The sequence below is a fragment of the Bufo gargarizans genome, chromosome 1 (genome assembly GCF_014858855.1).
Source record: "Bufo gargarizans isolate SCDJY-AF-19 chromosome 1, ASM1485885v1, whole genome shotgun sequence".
In the NCBI taxonomy this organism is placed as follows: domain Eukaryota; kingdom Metazoa; phylum Chordata; class Amphibia; order Anura; family Bufonidae; genus Bufo; species Bufo gargarizans.
Genome location: NC_058080.1, coordinates 668,577,380 through 668,593,235, shown reverse-complemented (window position 1 = coordinate 668,593,235; position 15,856 = coordinate 668,577,380). Strand labels below are relative to the sequence as shown.

At 47.5% G+C, this 15,856-nt stretch overlaps 1 protein-coding gene across 1 annotated transcript in view; it reads left to right on the top strand.

The window, feature by feature from the left end:
- The first annotated feature begins 834 nt into the window (after positions 1 to 834).
- The window catches only part of LOC122929491 (proteinase-activated receptor 1-like), a 35,734-nt gene continuing 20,712 nt past the window's right edge, over positions 835 to 15,856 (top strand). The window contains exons 1-2 of the mRNA XM_044283095.1: positions 835 to 864; positions 15,393 to 15,443. Coding sequence (XP_044139030.1) covers positions 837 to 864; positions 15,393 to 15,443 — 79 coding nt within the window. The 5' untranslated portion in view covers positions 835 to 836. The remainder of the gene's footprint in view (positions 865 to 15,392; positions 15,444 to 15,856) is intronic.

The window sequence follows — 15,856 nt, the reverse complement described above, 5'->3', positions numbered from 1 at the left end:
CCCGGGGCGCTCCAGAGTGACGTCAGGGCGCCCCAGGCGCATGGATGACGTGATCGCATGGCACATCATCCATGCGCATGGGGCGCTCTGACGTCATTCTGGAGCGCCCCGGGAGTCGCATGGACTGTAAGTATGCTGCTCCCCGCTCCTACTATGGCAACCAGGACTTTAATAGCGTCCTGGCTGCCATAGTAACACTGAACGAATCCGTCTTCAAATGCTTTCAGTTCACTTGCGTTTTTCCGGATCCGGCGTGTAATTCCGGCAAGTGGAGTACACGCCGGATCCGGACAACGCAAGTGTGAAAGAGGCCTTATGTGAAAGAGCCCTAATAGAACTTACCACATAAGGTTTAGCAGAGGATAATTTCATTTGGAGCTGAACTTTGGTGATGACTATTCACCTAAAAGTGGGAGTGCACTTGTTAGGTATGAACAAAGGGGGATATTTATCGAACTGGTTTAAAGTACAACTGGCTCAGTTTCCCATTGCAAGCAATCAAATTCCACCTTTTCATTTTTGACAGCTCCTTTGGAAAATGAAAGGTGGAATTTGATTGGTTGGTATGGGCAACTAAACCAGTTCTACTTTACACCAGTTTGATAAATATCCCCCAAAAAGTGGGCCCTGGGAACTTCAGTTCTACGCTACATGACATGTGCTGCTGACATAATGTTAATTACATAAGGAACCAACTTTCGTAGCAGCAATCATTTGTTCCCCATGCAGTTTTCCATTTTGCACAATAAATCTCTATTGTGAACAATACACCTATCTTTAGAGTCTCTCTTTTTTTTTTAACAGGTAATTTTTCAGCAGGAAACCGGACTTTAAATATGTTGCCTTACGGTAAAATTCCAACAGGTAATGACAAAACATATAAAGAGCATTTCAGTCTAGAGATCTACATTTGGACACCAAGTTATAATTACTGTACAAACAAAATAAACATTTGTATAGTTGTACCCAGTGCAAATTAAAGTAAGGGGCACTGTTGCTGTGAGACTGATATTATTGTTATGTCTGCCTTTGTATGAGAAGGAGCTTGCTCTTTTCTTGGATGCTATCTGTGGGCCATCCTAGTTTGACATTGATGTCATCTGCGATGTCATCCCCTTGTCTTCCCTTTGTTTCTTTTCCTTTACCTATCCTCACTTGTTGTTTTGAGTATGGTGTATTATGTACAGGGTGCTTGTTGTTGGTGCTCCATATCTGGTTCATTTGGTGTTTGTAGTCCAGCATGGTTGTTTGACATTTCCCCTGTGTGTCTGTACCTCCGGAAGGGGGTCCCTGGGGTTCCCCAGAGGGGGAACTACAACTCAGTTAAGCAGCGCTGTCTGGGTCTGCCATGCATCTTGCCTTGGTGGTCCAGGCAGTTACTACTGCTCCTGTGTTTGGTGTTGGTACTGAGTCCAGATTTGTGTGTTTGGGCTTCAGTTCTTTTAGCAGGATCCAGTGGTTGTGGTGTGGACGACTCGTTCCTTTTAGTTGTTGTGGGCAGGTAAGTGACATTGTGGTCCTGTAGTCTGTTGTCATTCTGCCACAGGACACTTACCTGTCGAGTTTGTCCTCTGCTTACTGTCTGCTCCACTCCTTGCTGTTAGGCCTGCAGAGACTCCTGCTCTTCAGTGTCTTAGAAGAACAGGTCGTCTCTGGCCCTTACCTTACTACCAGGGATCATTAGGGTTAGTAGGGCTCTAGGTTTCCTGGGTATGAGCCATGATACCATCCAGGTCTGCTCAAACGGTGAGGAGTTAGGGCGAGGATTAGGGACGCTATAGGAGGTGACCTGCTTCCTTATCCTTGGTTGCAGGTCTGGTGGCATTCCCTTCTTCCCTGACATTGTACGGTGGGGGTTTCCCCCACTCCCCACCATGACAGTGTCACCATGTGTTGCTGCTCTACAGAAGGAATGGTTAAATGTGGTGCACCCTAATCCAGAGAGTCGGGGTCTGCAGTTAACCAGTGTGCTTCTTTGCTGGAGGAACTGAAGTGCAAAACCGTGCAGCTCTTTCTCTTCCTCAGAAGGCTGGTACCTTGGACAAAGGCTGGTTATCCAGGGTCTGTGGCAGAGTATCACCATCTCAGCGTCTTCTGGTCACTCAAGTAATCTGGCAGAATCTCTTCTTCTATGCACTGATCCTTAACTGCGGAAAACTAGGGGCTCTTACTGCTCTCTTTATATAAAGTTTCTAGCTGAACTAGAACCTTCCTGTGGAAAGAGTGGAGTGGAGAAACACAACCCAAACTGATACAAAATTACAATTTCCCATCTATCATTGACTTGCATTAGGGGTTCATTCAGGGGCGTAGCTATAGGGGGTGCAGAGGTAGCTGTCACTTCTGGACCCAGGAGCCTGAGGGGGCCCTAAGACTCTTGTGGTACATAAGAAGACACAACATACCATAGGACATGATGACGAAGCTGAGACGAAACGCGCGTCAGGGTCCTTTGCCGGTCCTGTGCCTGCTGTCTCTCCCTCTATCATGTTCTATGGTATGTTGTGATTTTCCATCAGATATCCACGGTTGAGTTTTTTTGCTTACAGCTCATGAAGGTCTGGTATAGGGGTCTCATTTATTCATTTATTTTGAGAATCCCATATGGACATTATCTTTTGTCTATATTCCCATTTGTGAAACATTAGGATCCGGCGCTTGAGACTCATCCTGCGGCTATGCACTAAGGTGATGATCACAGTGAGTATTATTTTCTAGTGGTCCGTATATATACATACCCCCTTTTTTTCTGTGAATCACCATACTGCATACTCTATACACACCTGACATGTGCTCCATCTTTTGGTGGGTTACAGAGACACCGTCAGGGGGACTGCAGCATCCGGGGTTTTCTGCTGACTCTTCAAACAAAATATATATTTTTAAATATATTGGGCATCCATTTGTTGTTTGTTAGACAACACTTTAGGCTTATATAGTTGCTTTTCTTGTTTGCCACAATGGAAGCGCTCATCTCTTACTGCCCTGCCGCCCTCTTCCCACTTGTCCCCAGGGCTGCACTGCCTAAGTTAATCACCTCACCTCGCCTAATTGGTGGTGCAGCCCTGGGTGCAGCAGTTGCAGAGAGAGCTGATCCTCTAGGTGTAACAACAACTCCCAGTTGCTCCTAGGGGCTTATTCTCATTTTCATATATTAACACTTAATTTTTCCCCTCACCCATGACTGCACCCATGCGACTAGGACCTCCCATCTAGGACAGGAAACCTGAAGAGATAAAATGGTTCACACCCCCACCACACCTCAGTTCAGGTTTCCTGTCCTCCTGATAGGAGGTACCTGAGGAGCTCTGGCTCCTGCCGTGATTTTGGTTCTCACCTCAGGAGGCCTGGGAGGTCCGGGTCTACTATACCGTAAAGGGACCCATCCCTGGCGGCGTCAGTCTCCTTGGGAAGCCGCTGCCTGAGCCTGCTCTTCTTCCTGCCTCCTCCCAAGCCTCTGTGGGGTGCCGCTGTGGCCGTGTTTAGACGGCTCCCGGTCCATTGCAGTGGCATGCCCGGCATCTTGCTTCCAAGATGGCGGCGTGCGCTTCTCCTATGTTCTGCGCATTCACGCCGGAATGGCCCCTTCTGGCTCATTGATGTCATCTCCGGAAGGGGTGTGGGCATCCTCCCTTATTGAATTAGGCATTTTTGGGCCTAGGGGTTAAAAGGAGCTGAGGCGCTCTTTACAAATCAGCAGCAGGAGAAGGCAGCCAGCCTTGTGGCACAGTGCTGTGCAGGATCTGGGTTTCCACCAGCATGTCAGAACCAGGTGACGCAGACGCAACGACCCCCTGGATCCCTCGAGGCCCACAAGCCTGGTATTGGTCCTGAGGAGCGGGGAAGCTTGACTCTACTATGGGTGAGATTTATCATCTCCTAATTAATTTTGGGTGTTATTTTTGATTTATTGTTATAGGTAGCGAAAACAACAAAGAAATCATCCGGAAAGACTAAACATAAAGAATGTGGAGGATGTAGAGTAGCTTTAGCAGCCTCTTACATTAAACCACTGGTTATGGAAGAGTCTCACAGCTTATCTAAAAATATTAAGGCGTTGGTATAGTCAGAAGTTAAATCTTCTATTAAAGATCCAGGGGACCTTGGGCAACTTCGACCGAGTGCTTTAATAGAAGATTTAACTTCTGACCTATAATTAGTGATGAGTGGGCGGTGTTCATATTCGAATTCGCAATATTTAGCGAATATTTTGTAGAAAATTCGTCGAATATTTGCGAATTCGAATATTCGTTATATTCTACAATTTTTTTTAAATCCAAAAATCAGCATGGTAATGATCGCGCAATATTCGAATATTGCGCAATCAATACAGATGTAGGTCAAAAATGAATATATGGCACTATAGAATTTAGTCCTATTTATTAGTTTTTTAGAATATTCGTATTTTTTTCCATCTGAAGTCATGATAGTGTACATTGCGAATTTTCGTAATGCGAATTGCCGAGTAAAAACATGATTCCTCCCTGCTTCATGTTGTTGGCCAATGAGTCATTGGCCCACAAGCAACTTAAGCAGGGAGGAATCATGACTTCAGATGGAAAAAAAAGACGAATATTCTAAAAAACAAATATATTCGATATAGAGCTATATATTCGTTTTTTAGAATACTCGTAATATTCTAAAACAAGAATATATAGCAATAAAGTGAATATTCGAAAAAACGAATGTAGAGCAATTTAGCTAATATAGTGCTATAATTAGAGTTGAGCGAACACCTGAATGTTCGGGTTCGAGAAGTTCGGCCGAACGTCCCGGAAATGTTCGGGTTCGGGATCCGAACCCGATCCGAACTTCGTCCCGAACCCGAACCCGTACCCCATTGAAGTCAATGGGGACCCAAACTTTTCGGTACTAAAAAGGCTGTAAAACAGCCCAGGAAAGGGCTAGAGGGCTGCAAAAGACAGCAACATGTAGGTAAATCCCCTGCAAACAAATGTGGATAGGGAAATGAATTAAAATAAAAATTAAATAAATAAAAATTAACCAAAATCAATTGGAGAGAGGTCCCATAGCAGAGAATCTGGCTTCACGTCACCCACCACTGGAACAGTCCATTCTCAGATATTTAGGCCCCGGCACCCAGGCAGAGGAGAGAGGTCCCGTAACAGAGAATCTGTCTTCATGTCAGCAGAGAATCAGTCTGCATGTCATAGCAGAGAATCAGGCTTCACGTCAGCCACCACTGCAACAGTCCATTGTCATAAATTTAGGCCAAGCACCCAGGCAGAGGAGAGAGGTCCCGTAACAGACAATCTGGCTTCATGTCAGCAGAGAATCAGTCTTCATATCATAGCAGAGAATCAGGCTTCACGTCACCCACCACTGTAAGAGTCCATTTTCATAAATTTAGGCCCAGCACCCAGGCAGAGGAGAGAGGTCCCGTAACAGACAATCTGGCTTCATGTCAGCAGAGAATCAGTCTTCATATCATAGCAGAGAATCAGGCTTCACGTCACCCACCACTGTAAGAGTCCATTTTCATAAATTTAGGCCCAGCACCCAGGCAGAGGAGAGAGGTCCCGTAACAGACAATCTGGCTTCATGTCAGCAGAGAATCAGTCTTCATATCATAGCAGAGAATCAGGCTTCACGTCACCCACCACTGTAAGAGTCCATTGTCAGATATTTAGGCCCAGCACCCAGGCAGAGGAGAGAGGTCCCGTAACAGAGGATCTGGCTTCATGTCAGCAGAGAATCAGTCTGCATGTCATAGCAGAAAATCAGGCTTCACGTCAGCCACCACTGCAACAGTCCATTGTCAGATATTTAGGCCCAGCACCCAGGCAGAGGAGAGAGGTCCCGTAACAGACAATCTGGCTTCATGTCAGCAGAGAATCAGTCTTCATATCATAGCAGAGAATCAGGCTTCACGTCAGCCACCAATGCAACAGTCCATTGTCAGATATTTAGGCCCAGCACCCAGGCAGAGGAGAGAGGTCCCGTAACAGACAATCTGGCTTCATGTCAGCAGAGAATCAGTCTTCATGTCATAGCAGAGAATCAGGCTTCACGTCACCCACCACTGTAAGAGTCCATTTTCATAAATTTAGGCCCAGCACCCAGGCAGAGGAGAGAGGTCCCGTAACAGACAATCTGGCTTCATGTCAGTAGAGAATTAGTCTGCATGTCATAGCACAGAATCAGGCTTCACGTCAGCCACCACTGCAACAGTCCATTGGCATATATTTAGGCCCAGCACACAGGCAGAGGAGAGAGGTCCCGTAACAGAGGATCTGGTTTCATGTCAGCAGAGAATCAGTCTGCATGTCATAGCAGAAAATCAGGCTTCACGTCAGCCACCACTGCAACAGTCCATTGTCAGATATTTAGGCCCAGCACCCAGGCAGAGGAGAGAGGTCCCGTAACAGACAATCTGGCTTCATGTCAGCAGAGAATCAGTCTTCATATCATAGCAGAGAATCAGGCTTCACGTCAGCCACCAATGCAACAGTCCATTGTCAGATATTTAGGCCCAGCACCCAGGCAGAGGAGAGAGGTCCCGTAACAGAGGATCTGGCTTCATGTCAGCAGAGAATCAGTCTGCATGTCATAGCAGAGAATCAGGCTTCACGTCAGCCACCAATGCAACAGTCCATTGTCAGATATTTAGGCCCAGCACCCAGGCAGAGGAGAGAGGTCCCGTAACAGACAATCTGGCTTCATGTCAGCAGAGAATCAGTCTTCATGTCATAGCAGAGAATCAGGCTTCACGTCACCCACCACTGCAACAGTCCATTTTCATAAATTTAGGCCCAGCACCCAGGCAGAGGAGAGAGGTCCCGTAACAGACAATCTGGCTTCATTTCAGCAGAGAATTAGTCTGCATGTCATAGCAGAGAATCAGGCTTCACGTCAGCCACCACTGCAACAGTCCATTGGCATATATTTAGGCCCAGCACACAGGCAGAGGAGAGAGGTCCCGTAACAGAGGATCTGGCTTCATGTCAGCAGAGAATCAGTCTGCATGTAATAGCAGAAAATCAGGCTTCACGTCAGCCACCACTGCAACAGTCCATTGTCAGATATTTAGGCCCAGCACCCAGGCAGAGGAGAGAGGTCCCGTAACAGAGGATCTGGCTTCATGTCAGCAGAGAATCAGTCTGCATGTCATAGCAGAAAATCAGGCTTCACGTCAGCCACCACTGCAACAGTCCATTGTCAGATATTTAGGCCCAGCACCCAGGCAGAGGAGAGAGGTCCCGTAAAAGACAATCAGGCTTCATGTCAGCTGAGAATTAGTCTGCATGTCATAGCAGAGAATCAGGCTTCACGTCACCCAACATTGGAACAGTCCATTGGCATATATTTAGGCCCCGGCACCCAGACAGAGGAGAGGTTCATTCAACTTTGGGTAGCCTCGCAATATAATGGTAAAATGAAAATAAAAATAGGATTGAATGAGGAAGTGCCCTGGAGTACAATAATATATGGTTAAGGGGAGGTAGTTAATGTGTAATCTGGACAAGGGACGGACAGGTCCTGTGGGATCCATGCCTGGTTCATTTTTATGAACGTCAGCTTGTCCACATTGGCTGTAGACAGGCGGCTGCGTTTGTCTGTAATGACGCCCCCTGCCGTGCTGAATACACGTTCAGACAAAACGCTGGCCACCGGGCAGGCCAGCACCTCCAAGGCATAAAAGGCTAGCTCTGGCCACGTGGACAATTTAGAGACCCAGAAGTTGAATGGGGCCGAACCATCAGTCAGTACGTGGAGGGGTGTGCACAAGTACTGTTCCACCATGTTAGTGAAATGTTGCCTCCTGCTAACATGTTGCGTATCAGGTGGTGGTGCAGTTAGCTGTGGCGTGTTGACAAAAGTTTTCCACATCTCTGCCATGCTAACCCTGCCCTCAGAAGAGCTGGCCGTGACACAGCTGCCTTGGCGACCTCTTGCTCCTCCTCTGCCTTGGCCTTGGGCTTCCACTTGTTCCCCTGTGACATTTGGGAATGCTCTCAGTAGCGCGTCTACCAACGTGCGCTTGTACTCGCGCATCTTCCTATCACGCTCCAGTGCAGGAAGTAAGGTGGGCACATTGTCTTTGTAGCGTGGATCCAGCAGGGTGGCAACCCAGTAGTCCGCACAGGTTAAAATGTGGGCAACTCTGCTGTCGTTGCGCAGGCACTGCAGCATGTAGTCGCTCATGTGTGCCAGGCTGCCCAGGGGTAAGGACAAGCTGTCCTCTGTGGGAGGCGTATCATCATCGTCCTGCCTTTCCCCCCAGCCACGCACCAGTGATGGGCCCGAGCTGCGTTGGGTGCCACCCCGCTGTGACCATGCTTCATCCTCATCCTCCTCCACCTCCTCCTCATCCTTGTCCTCCTCGTCCTCCAGTAGTGGGCCCTGGCTGGCCACATTTGTACCTGGCCTCTGCTGTTGCAAAAAACCTCCCTCTGAGTCACTTCGAAGAGACTGGCCTGAAAGTGCTAAAAATGACCCCTCTTCCTCCTCCTCCTCCTCCTGGGCCACCTCCTCTTCCATCATCGCCCTAAGTGTTTTCTCAAGGAGACATAGAAGTGGTATTGTAACGCTGATAACGGCGTCATCGCCACTGGCCATGTTGGTGGAGTTCTCGAAACAGCGCAACAGGGCACACAGGTCTCGCATGGAGGCCCAGTCATTGGTGGTGAAGTGGTGCTGTTCCGCAGTGCGACTGACCCGTGCGTGCTGCAGCTGAATCTCCACTATGGCCTGCTGTTGCTCGTACAGTCTGTCCAGCATGTGCAAGGTGGAGTTCCACCTGGTGGGCACGTCGCATATGAGGCGGTGAGCGGGAAGGACGAAGTTACGCTGTAGCGCAGACAGGCGAGCAGCGGCAGGATGTGAACGCCGGAAGCGCGAACAGACGGCCCGCACTTTATGCAGCAGCTCTGACATGTCGGGGTAGTTGTGAATGAACTTCTGCACCACCAAATTCAGCACATGCGCCAGGCAAGGGATGTGCGTCAAACTGGCTAGTCCCAGAGCTGCAACGAGATTTCGCCCATTATCGCACACCACCAGGCCGGGCTTGAGGCTCACCAGCAGCAACCACTCGTCGGTCTGTTGTTCTATACCCCGCCACAACTCCTGTGCGGTGTGGGGCCTGTCCCCCAAACATATGAGTTTCAGAATGGCCTGCTGACGTTTACCCCGGGCTGTGCTGAAGTTGGTGGTGAAGGTGTGTGGCTGACTGGATGAGCAGGTGGAAGAAGAGGAGGAGGAAGCCGAGAAGGAGGAGGTGGCAACAGGAGGCAAAGAATGTTGCCCTGCGATCCTTAGCGGCGGAAGGACGTGCGCCAAACAGCTCTCCGCCTGGGGCCCAGCTGCCACTACATTTACCCAGTGTGCAGTTAGAGAGATATAGCGTCCCTGGCCGTGCTTACTGGTCCACGTATCTGTGGTTAGGTGGACCTTGCTACAGATGGCGTTGCGCAGTGCACACTTGATTTTATCGGATACTTGGTTGTGCAGGGAAGGCACGGCTCTCTTGGAGAAGTAGTGGCGGCTGGGAACAACATACTGTGGGCCAGCAAGCGACATGAGCTGTTTGAAGCTGTCTGTGTCCACCAGCCTAAATGACAGCATTTCATAGGCCAGTAGTTTAGAAATGCTGGCATTCAGGGCCAGGGATCGAGGGTGGCTAGGTGGGAATTTACGCTTTCTCTCAAATGTTTGTGAGATGGAGAGCTGAACGCTGCCGTGTGACATGGTTGAGACGCTTGGTGACGGAGGTGGTGGTGGTGTTGGTGGTACATCCCCTGTTTGCTGGGCGGCAGGTGCCAACGTTCCTCCAGAGGCGGAGGAAGAGGCCGAGGCGGCAGCAGCAGAAGAGGCCGAGGCGGCAGCAGCAGAAGAGGCCGAAGCGGCAGCAGCAGAAGAGGTAGCAGGGGGAGCCTGAGCGACTTCCTTGGTTTTAAGGTGTTTACTCCACTGCAGTTCATGCTTTGCATGCAGGTGCCTGGTCATGCAGGTTGTGCTAAGGTTCAGAACATTAATGCGTCGCTTCAGGCTCTGATGGCACAGCGTGCAAACCACTCGGGTCTTGTCGTCAGCACATTGTTTGAAGAAGTGCCATGCCAGGGAACTCCTTGAAGCTGCCTTTGGGGTGCTCGGTCCCAGATGGCGGCGGTCAGTAGCAGGCGGAGTCTCTTGGCGGCGGGTGTTCTGCTTTTGCCCACTGCTCCCTCTTTTGCTACGCTGTTGGCTCGGTCTCACCACTGCCTCTTCCTCCGAACTGTGAAAGTCAGTGGCACGACCTTCATTCCATGTGGGGTCTAGGACCTCATCGTCCCCTGCATCGTCTTCCACCCAGTCTTGATCCCTGACCTCCTGTTCAGTCTGCACACTGCAGAAAGACGCAGCAGTTGGCACCTGTGTTTCGTCATCATCAGAGACATGCTGAGGTGGTATTCCCATGTCCTCATCATCAGGAAACATAAGTGGTTGTGCGTCAGTGCAGTCTATGTCTTCCACCGCTGGGGAAGGGCTAGGTGGATGCCCTTGGGAAACCCTGCCAGCAGAGTCTTCAAACAGCATAAGAGACTGCAGCATAACTTGAGGCTCAGACAGTTTCCCTGATATGCATGGGGGTGATGTGACAGACTGATGGGGTTGGTTTTCAGGCGCCATCTGTGCGCTTTCTGCAGAAGACTGGGTGGGAGATAATGTGAACGTGCTGGATCCACTGTCGGCCACCCAATTGACTAATGCCTGCACCTGCTCAGGCCTTACCATCCTTAGAACGGCATTGGGCCCCACCATATATCGCTGTAAATTCTGGCGGCTACTGGGACCTGAGGTAGTTGGTACACTAGGACGTGTGGATGTGGCAGAACAGCCACGTCCTCTCCCAGCACCAGATGGTCCACTAACACCACCACGACCATGTCCACGTCCGCGTCCCTTAATAGATGTTTTCCTCATTGTTATCGTTCACCACAACAACAAAAATATTATTTGGCCCAATGTATTGTATTCAAATTCAGCTGAATATAAATTTGAGGCCTAGTATTTAGGCGCTGGGTGACCGGTATAGATTTACTGACAGAATTAGACTTGGAAATGCACAGTAGCGTGTGTGTGAAGTTATTCTGAATGACCCTATGTGCACCTTGAATATTATATACCCTTTTAGGGATAGATTTCAAATAGCTCTGATACAGCAGAAACCACTAAATTATGAAATTGCTAAATTGGGAATTGTATTTTAACCCAGAACAAAAAATGTGCTTTGACGGACACTAAATAACTTGCCCAGCCAGAACAGTACAGCAGGAACGACAGATTTAGCAGGATATAAATTTGAGGCCTAGTATTTAGGCGCTGGGTGACCGGTATGGATTTACTGACAGAATTAAACTTGGAAATGCACAGTAGCATTTGTGTGAAGTTATTCTGAATGACCCTATGTGCACCTTGAATATTATATACCCTTTTAGGGATAGATTTCAAATAGCTCTGATACAGCAGAAACCACTAAATTATGAAATTGCTAAATTGGGAATTGTATTTCAACCCAGAACAAAAAATGTGCTTTGACGGACACTAAATAACTTGCCCAGCCAGAACAGTACAGCGGTAACGACAGATTTAGCGGGATATAAATTTGAGGCCTAGTATTTAGGCGCTGGGTGACCGGTATGGATTTACTGACAGAATTAAACTTGGAAATGCACAGTAGCGTGTGTGTGAAGTTATTCTGAATGACCCTATGTGCACCTTGAATATTATATACCCTTTTAGGGATAGATTTCAAATAGCTCTGATACAGCAGAAACCACTAAATTATGAAATTGCTAAATTGGGAATTGTATTTTAACCCAGAACAAAAAATGTGCTTTGACGGACACTAAATAACTTGCCCAGCTACAGCGGTAACGACAGATTTAGCGGGATATAAATTTGAGGCCTAGTATTTAGGCGCTGGGTGACCGGTATGGATTTACTGACAGAATTAGACTGGGATATGGCCAAAAAATAACCACACTATTGCTGGTTAAATGCACTTGGTGTGACAGCTTGACCAACCACACTACTGAGGGTTAAATGCACTTGGTGACAGGCGCAGCTTGCCCCTGATGTAGTATATGGCCAAAACATGAACAGACTATTGCTGGTTAAATGCACTTGGTGTGACAGCTTCACCCTGATGTAGGCTTTAGCCAAAAAACAACCACACCATTGAGGGTTAAATGCACTTGGTGACAGGCGCAGCTTGCCCCTGATGTAGTATATGGCCAAAAAATGAACAGACTATTGCTGGTTAAATCCACTTGGTGTGACATCTTGAACAACCACACTACTGAGGGTTAAATGCACTTGGTGACGGGCGCAGCTTGCCCCTGATGTAGTATATGGCCAAAAAATAAACAGACTATTGCTGGTTAAATGCACTTGGTGTGACAGCTTCACCCTGATGTAGGCTTTAGCCAAAAAACAACCACACCATTGAGGGTTAAATGCACTTGGTGACAGGCGCAGCTTGCCCCTGATGTAGTATATGGCCAAAAAATAAACAGACTATTGCTGGTTAAATGCACTTGGTGTGACAGCTTGACCAACCACACTACTGAGGGTTAAATGCACTTGGTGACGGGCGCAGCTTGCCCCTGATGTAGTATATGGCCAAAAAATAAACAGACTATTGCTGGTTAAATGCACTTGGTGTGACAGCTTCACCCTGATGTAGGCTTTAGCCAAAAAACAACCACACCATTGAGGGTTAAATGCACTTGGTCGCAGCTTGTGCTGGCGCACCACAAGACACAAAATGGCCGCCGATCACCCCAGAAAAAAGTGACTGACAAACGGTCTGGGCAGCCTAAAAACAGTGAGCAATTGAATTTCAGCAGCTCAATGATGCACAGCTGCAGATTGATCGATTAATCAAGTCCTTTGGAGGAGTTAATCTGCCTAATCTCGCCCTACTGTCGCAGCCGCAACCTCTCCCTACGCTAATCAGAGCAGAGTGACGGGCGGCGCTATGTGACTCCAGCTTAAATAGAGGCTGGGTCACAGGGTGCTCTGGCCAATCACAGCCATGCCAATAGTAGGCATGGCTGTGACGGCCTCTTGGGGCAAGTAGTATGACGCTTGTTGATTGGCTGCTTTGCAGCCTTTCAAAAAGCGCCAAGAAAGCGTCACAAAAGCACCAAGAAAGCGACGAACACCGAACCCGAACCCAGACTTTTACGAAAATGTCCGGGTTCGGGTCCGTGTCACGGACACCCCAAAATTCGGTACGAACCCGAACTATACAGTTCGAGTTCGCTCATCCCTAGCTATAATCTTTTCATTTTTTTCCAATCTGAGACAAAGATTCTATCACTATATTAGCTAAATTGCTCTATATTATTTTTTTTTTCGAATATTCGCTATATTGACCTCAGCCGTGTTAGCGCCCCCATATCAAAATCAAACAAAACATATGCAGTTGGTTAGATCTTAGTTAGATCAGGTTAGATCAATTGTTGTTTGCTTTAGATCTCACACAGAAGTAGAGATATTAACAGTCATTTGTGGGGAAGGGGGGGCTAACCCGTCATCAGCCCCTCCTTATCAAAAAATTGACCAAACAATTAGCTATTTTGGAAGATCCGGTATGATCAACTAGTTGTTTTGTTAGTTGTCACATAATTGCAGACTTATTAAGTGATTAATGAGGGGGGGCTAGCGCCCACATGCAATTTTCAGGTAAAATGTGATGCAGACTAATAGGCATTCGTTAGATCTGGTAAGATCAAGTGGTTTCAACATTAGAGCTCATATAATTACAGAGATATTTCACTTTAAAACACAGATATTAGGTAGTATTAGCCCCCCCCCCCCATGCAATTTTCTGGTAAAATTTCACTCAGGCTAATAGATCTGCATTAGACCCGCTAAGATCAAGTGGTTTCAACGTTAGATCTCATATAATTACAGAGATATTATGGATATTTGGTATTACATACATTTTCTGGTAAAATTTCATTCAGGCCGGGGCTTTTTTTCTGGCGGAACGCACCGTAACGGCGTTCCGCCACCTTTTGACATCGCAGCCTGCCATGCTCCAGCATCGCAGGCTGCGATGTATCAGCGGGGAGGAACTGGGAGGAGGAGCTGGGGGCCGGTGCGTTCACTGTGCTCCGGCCCCGCCGCTCCAGTACAGTTATAAAATGTGTAATTCAATTAATAATGATTCATGCTGCCCCCTCTGTAGTATAACATTCAATCTATCCTACTCACAGGGCTACTGTTATATCGTAATGCAGGCCGGCCGGGCAGACGAGCGGCAGCGTGACTGACTGACGTCACGTGCCTGCCCAGCCTACTTTATGAATGAAGCAGGCAGCGCAGGCACGTGACGTCAGTCAGTCACGCTGCCACTCGTCTGCCCGGCCGGCCTGCATTACAATATAACAGTAGCCCTGTGAGTAGGATATATTGAATGTTATACTACAGAGGGGGCAGCATGAATCATTATTAATTGAATTACACATTTTATAACTGTACTGGAGCGGCAATGGGGGGTCTGTGGATGACACTGTTAAGGGGGGGGGTCTGTGGATGGCACTGTTATGGGGTGGGGGGTGTCTGTGGATGGCACTGTTAAGGGGGCGTCTGTGGATGGCACTGTTATGGGGTGGGGGGGTCTGTGGATGGCACTGTTATAGGATGGGGGGGTCTGTGGATGGCACTGTTATAGGATGGGGGATCTGTGGAGCCATCCACAGATCCTCCACCCCATAACAGTGCCATCCCCGGATCGACCATTAACAGTGCCATCCCCATCTGGGGGGTTTCTTTGCTGGGCTGGACTTTTATAGCACCCCCCATATTTTACTTGCATCCCTGTTCTATAAAGAGGTGGTTTTAGGGGGCGGTCCTAGGGGTGGGTAGGGGCGTGGCCAGGGGAGGGGGGGGGGTGAGTTCCACCACCTTTTCTCTGAGAAAAAAAGCCCTGATTCAGGCTAATATAGGCCTTCGCTAGATCTGGTAAGATCAAGTGGTTTTAACATTAGATCTCATATAATTACAGAGATATTTCACATGAAAACACAGATATTAGGTGGTATTAAATAAGGGGGCTAGACCCCCCCCCCCATGCAATTTTCTGGCAAAAAGACATTCAAGCTAATAGATAATAGTTTTTTGGTTTTTTTATTGCACACAATGATTGCCGCGCGGCCCCATTGATTTCAATAGGGTGACATCCACGTGGCAATCCCAGAAAAAGGTACATGTACCTTTTCAGCGACCCATGAAGCACGGATGTTTTAGCCAGGATTGTGTTTGTTTGCCTGTTGAAATAAAGCTTTATACTTATGGGATAAGGTTTCTATGTGTTCTGTTTTTGATCATTTTTATTAATATAATTATTTTGTGTATTTATTTAATTTATGTTGCAGGTGAGCGTTCTGATGTTTTTGTCAGCTTTAAACGATACAATAATAACACAGGTATGTCAAAAAGCTTTTACTATAAATATATGTACAGTCGTGGCCAAAAGTTTTAAGAATTACATAAATATTGGAAATTGGAAAAGTTGCGGCTTAAGTTTTTATAATAGCAATTTGCATATACTCCAGAATGTTATGAAGAGTGATCAGATGAATTGCATAGTCCTTCTTTGTCATGAAAATTAACTTAATCCCAAAATAACATTTCCACTGCATTTCATTGCTGTCATTAAAGGACCTGCTGAGATCATTTCAGTAATCGTCTTGTTAACTCAGGTGAGAATGTTGACTAGCACCAGGCTGGAGATCATTATGTCAGGCTGATTGGGTTAAAATGGCAGACTTGACCTGTTAAAAGGAGGGTGATGCTTGAAATCATTGTTCTTCCATTGTTAACCATGGTGACCTGCAAA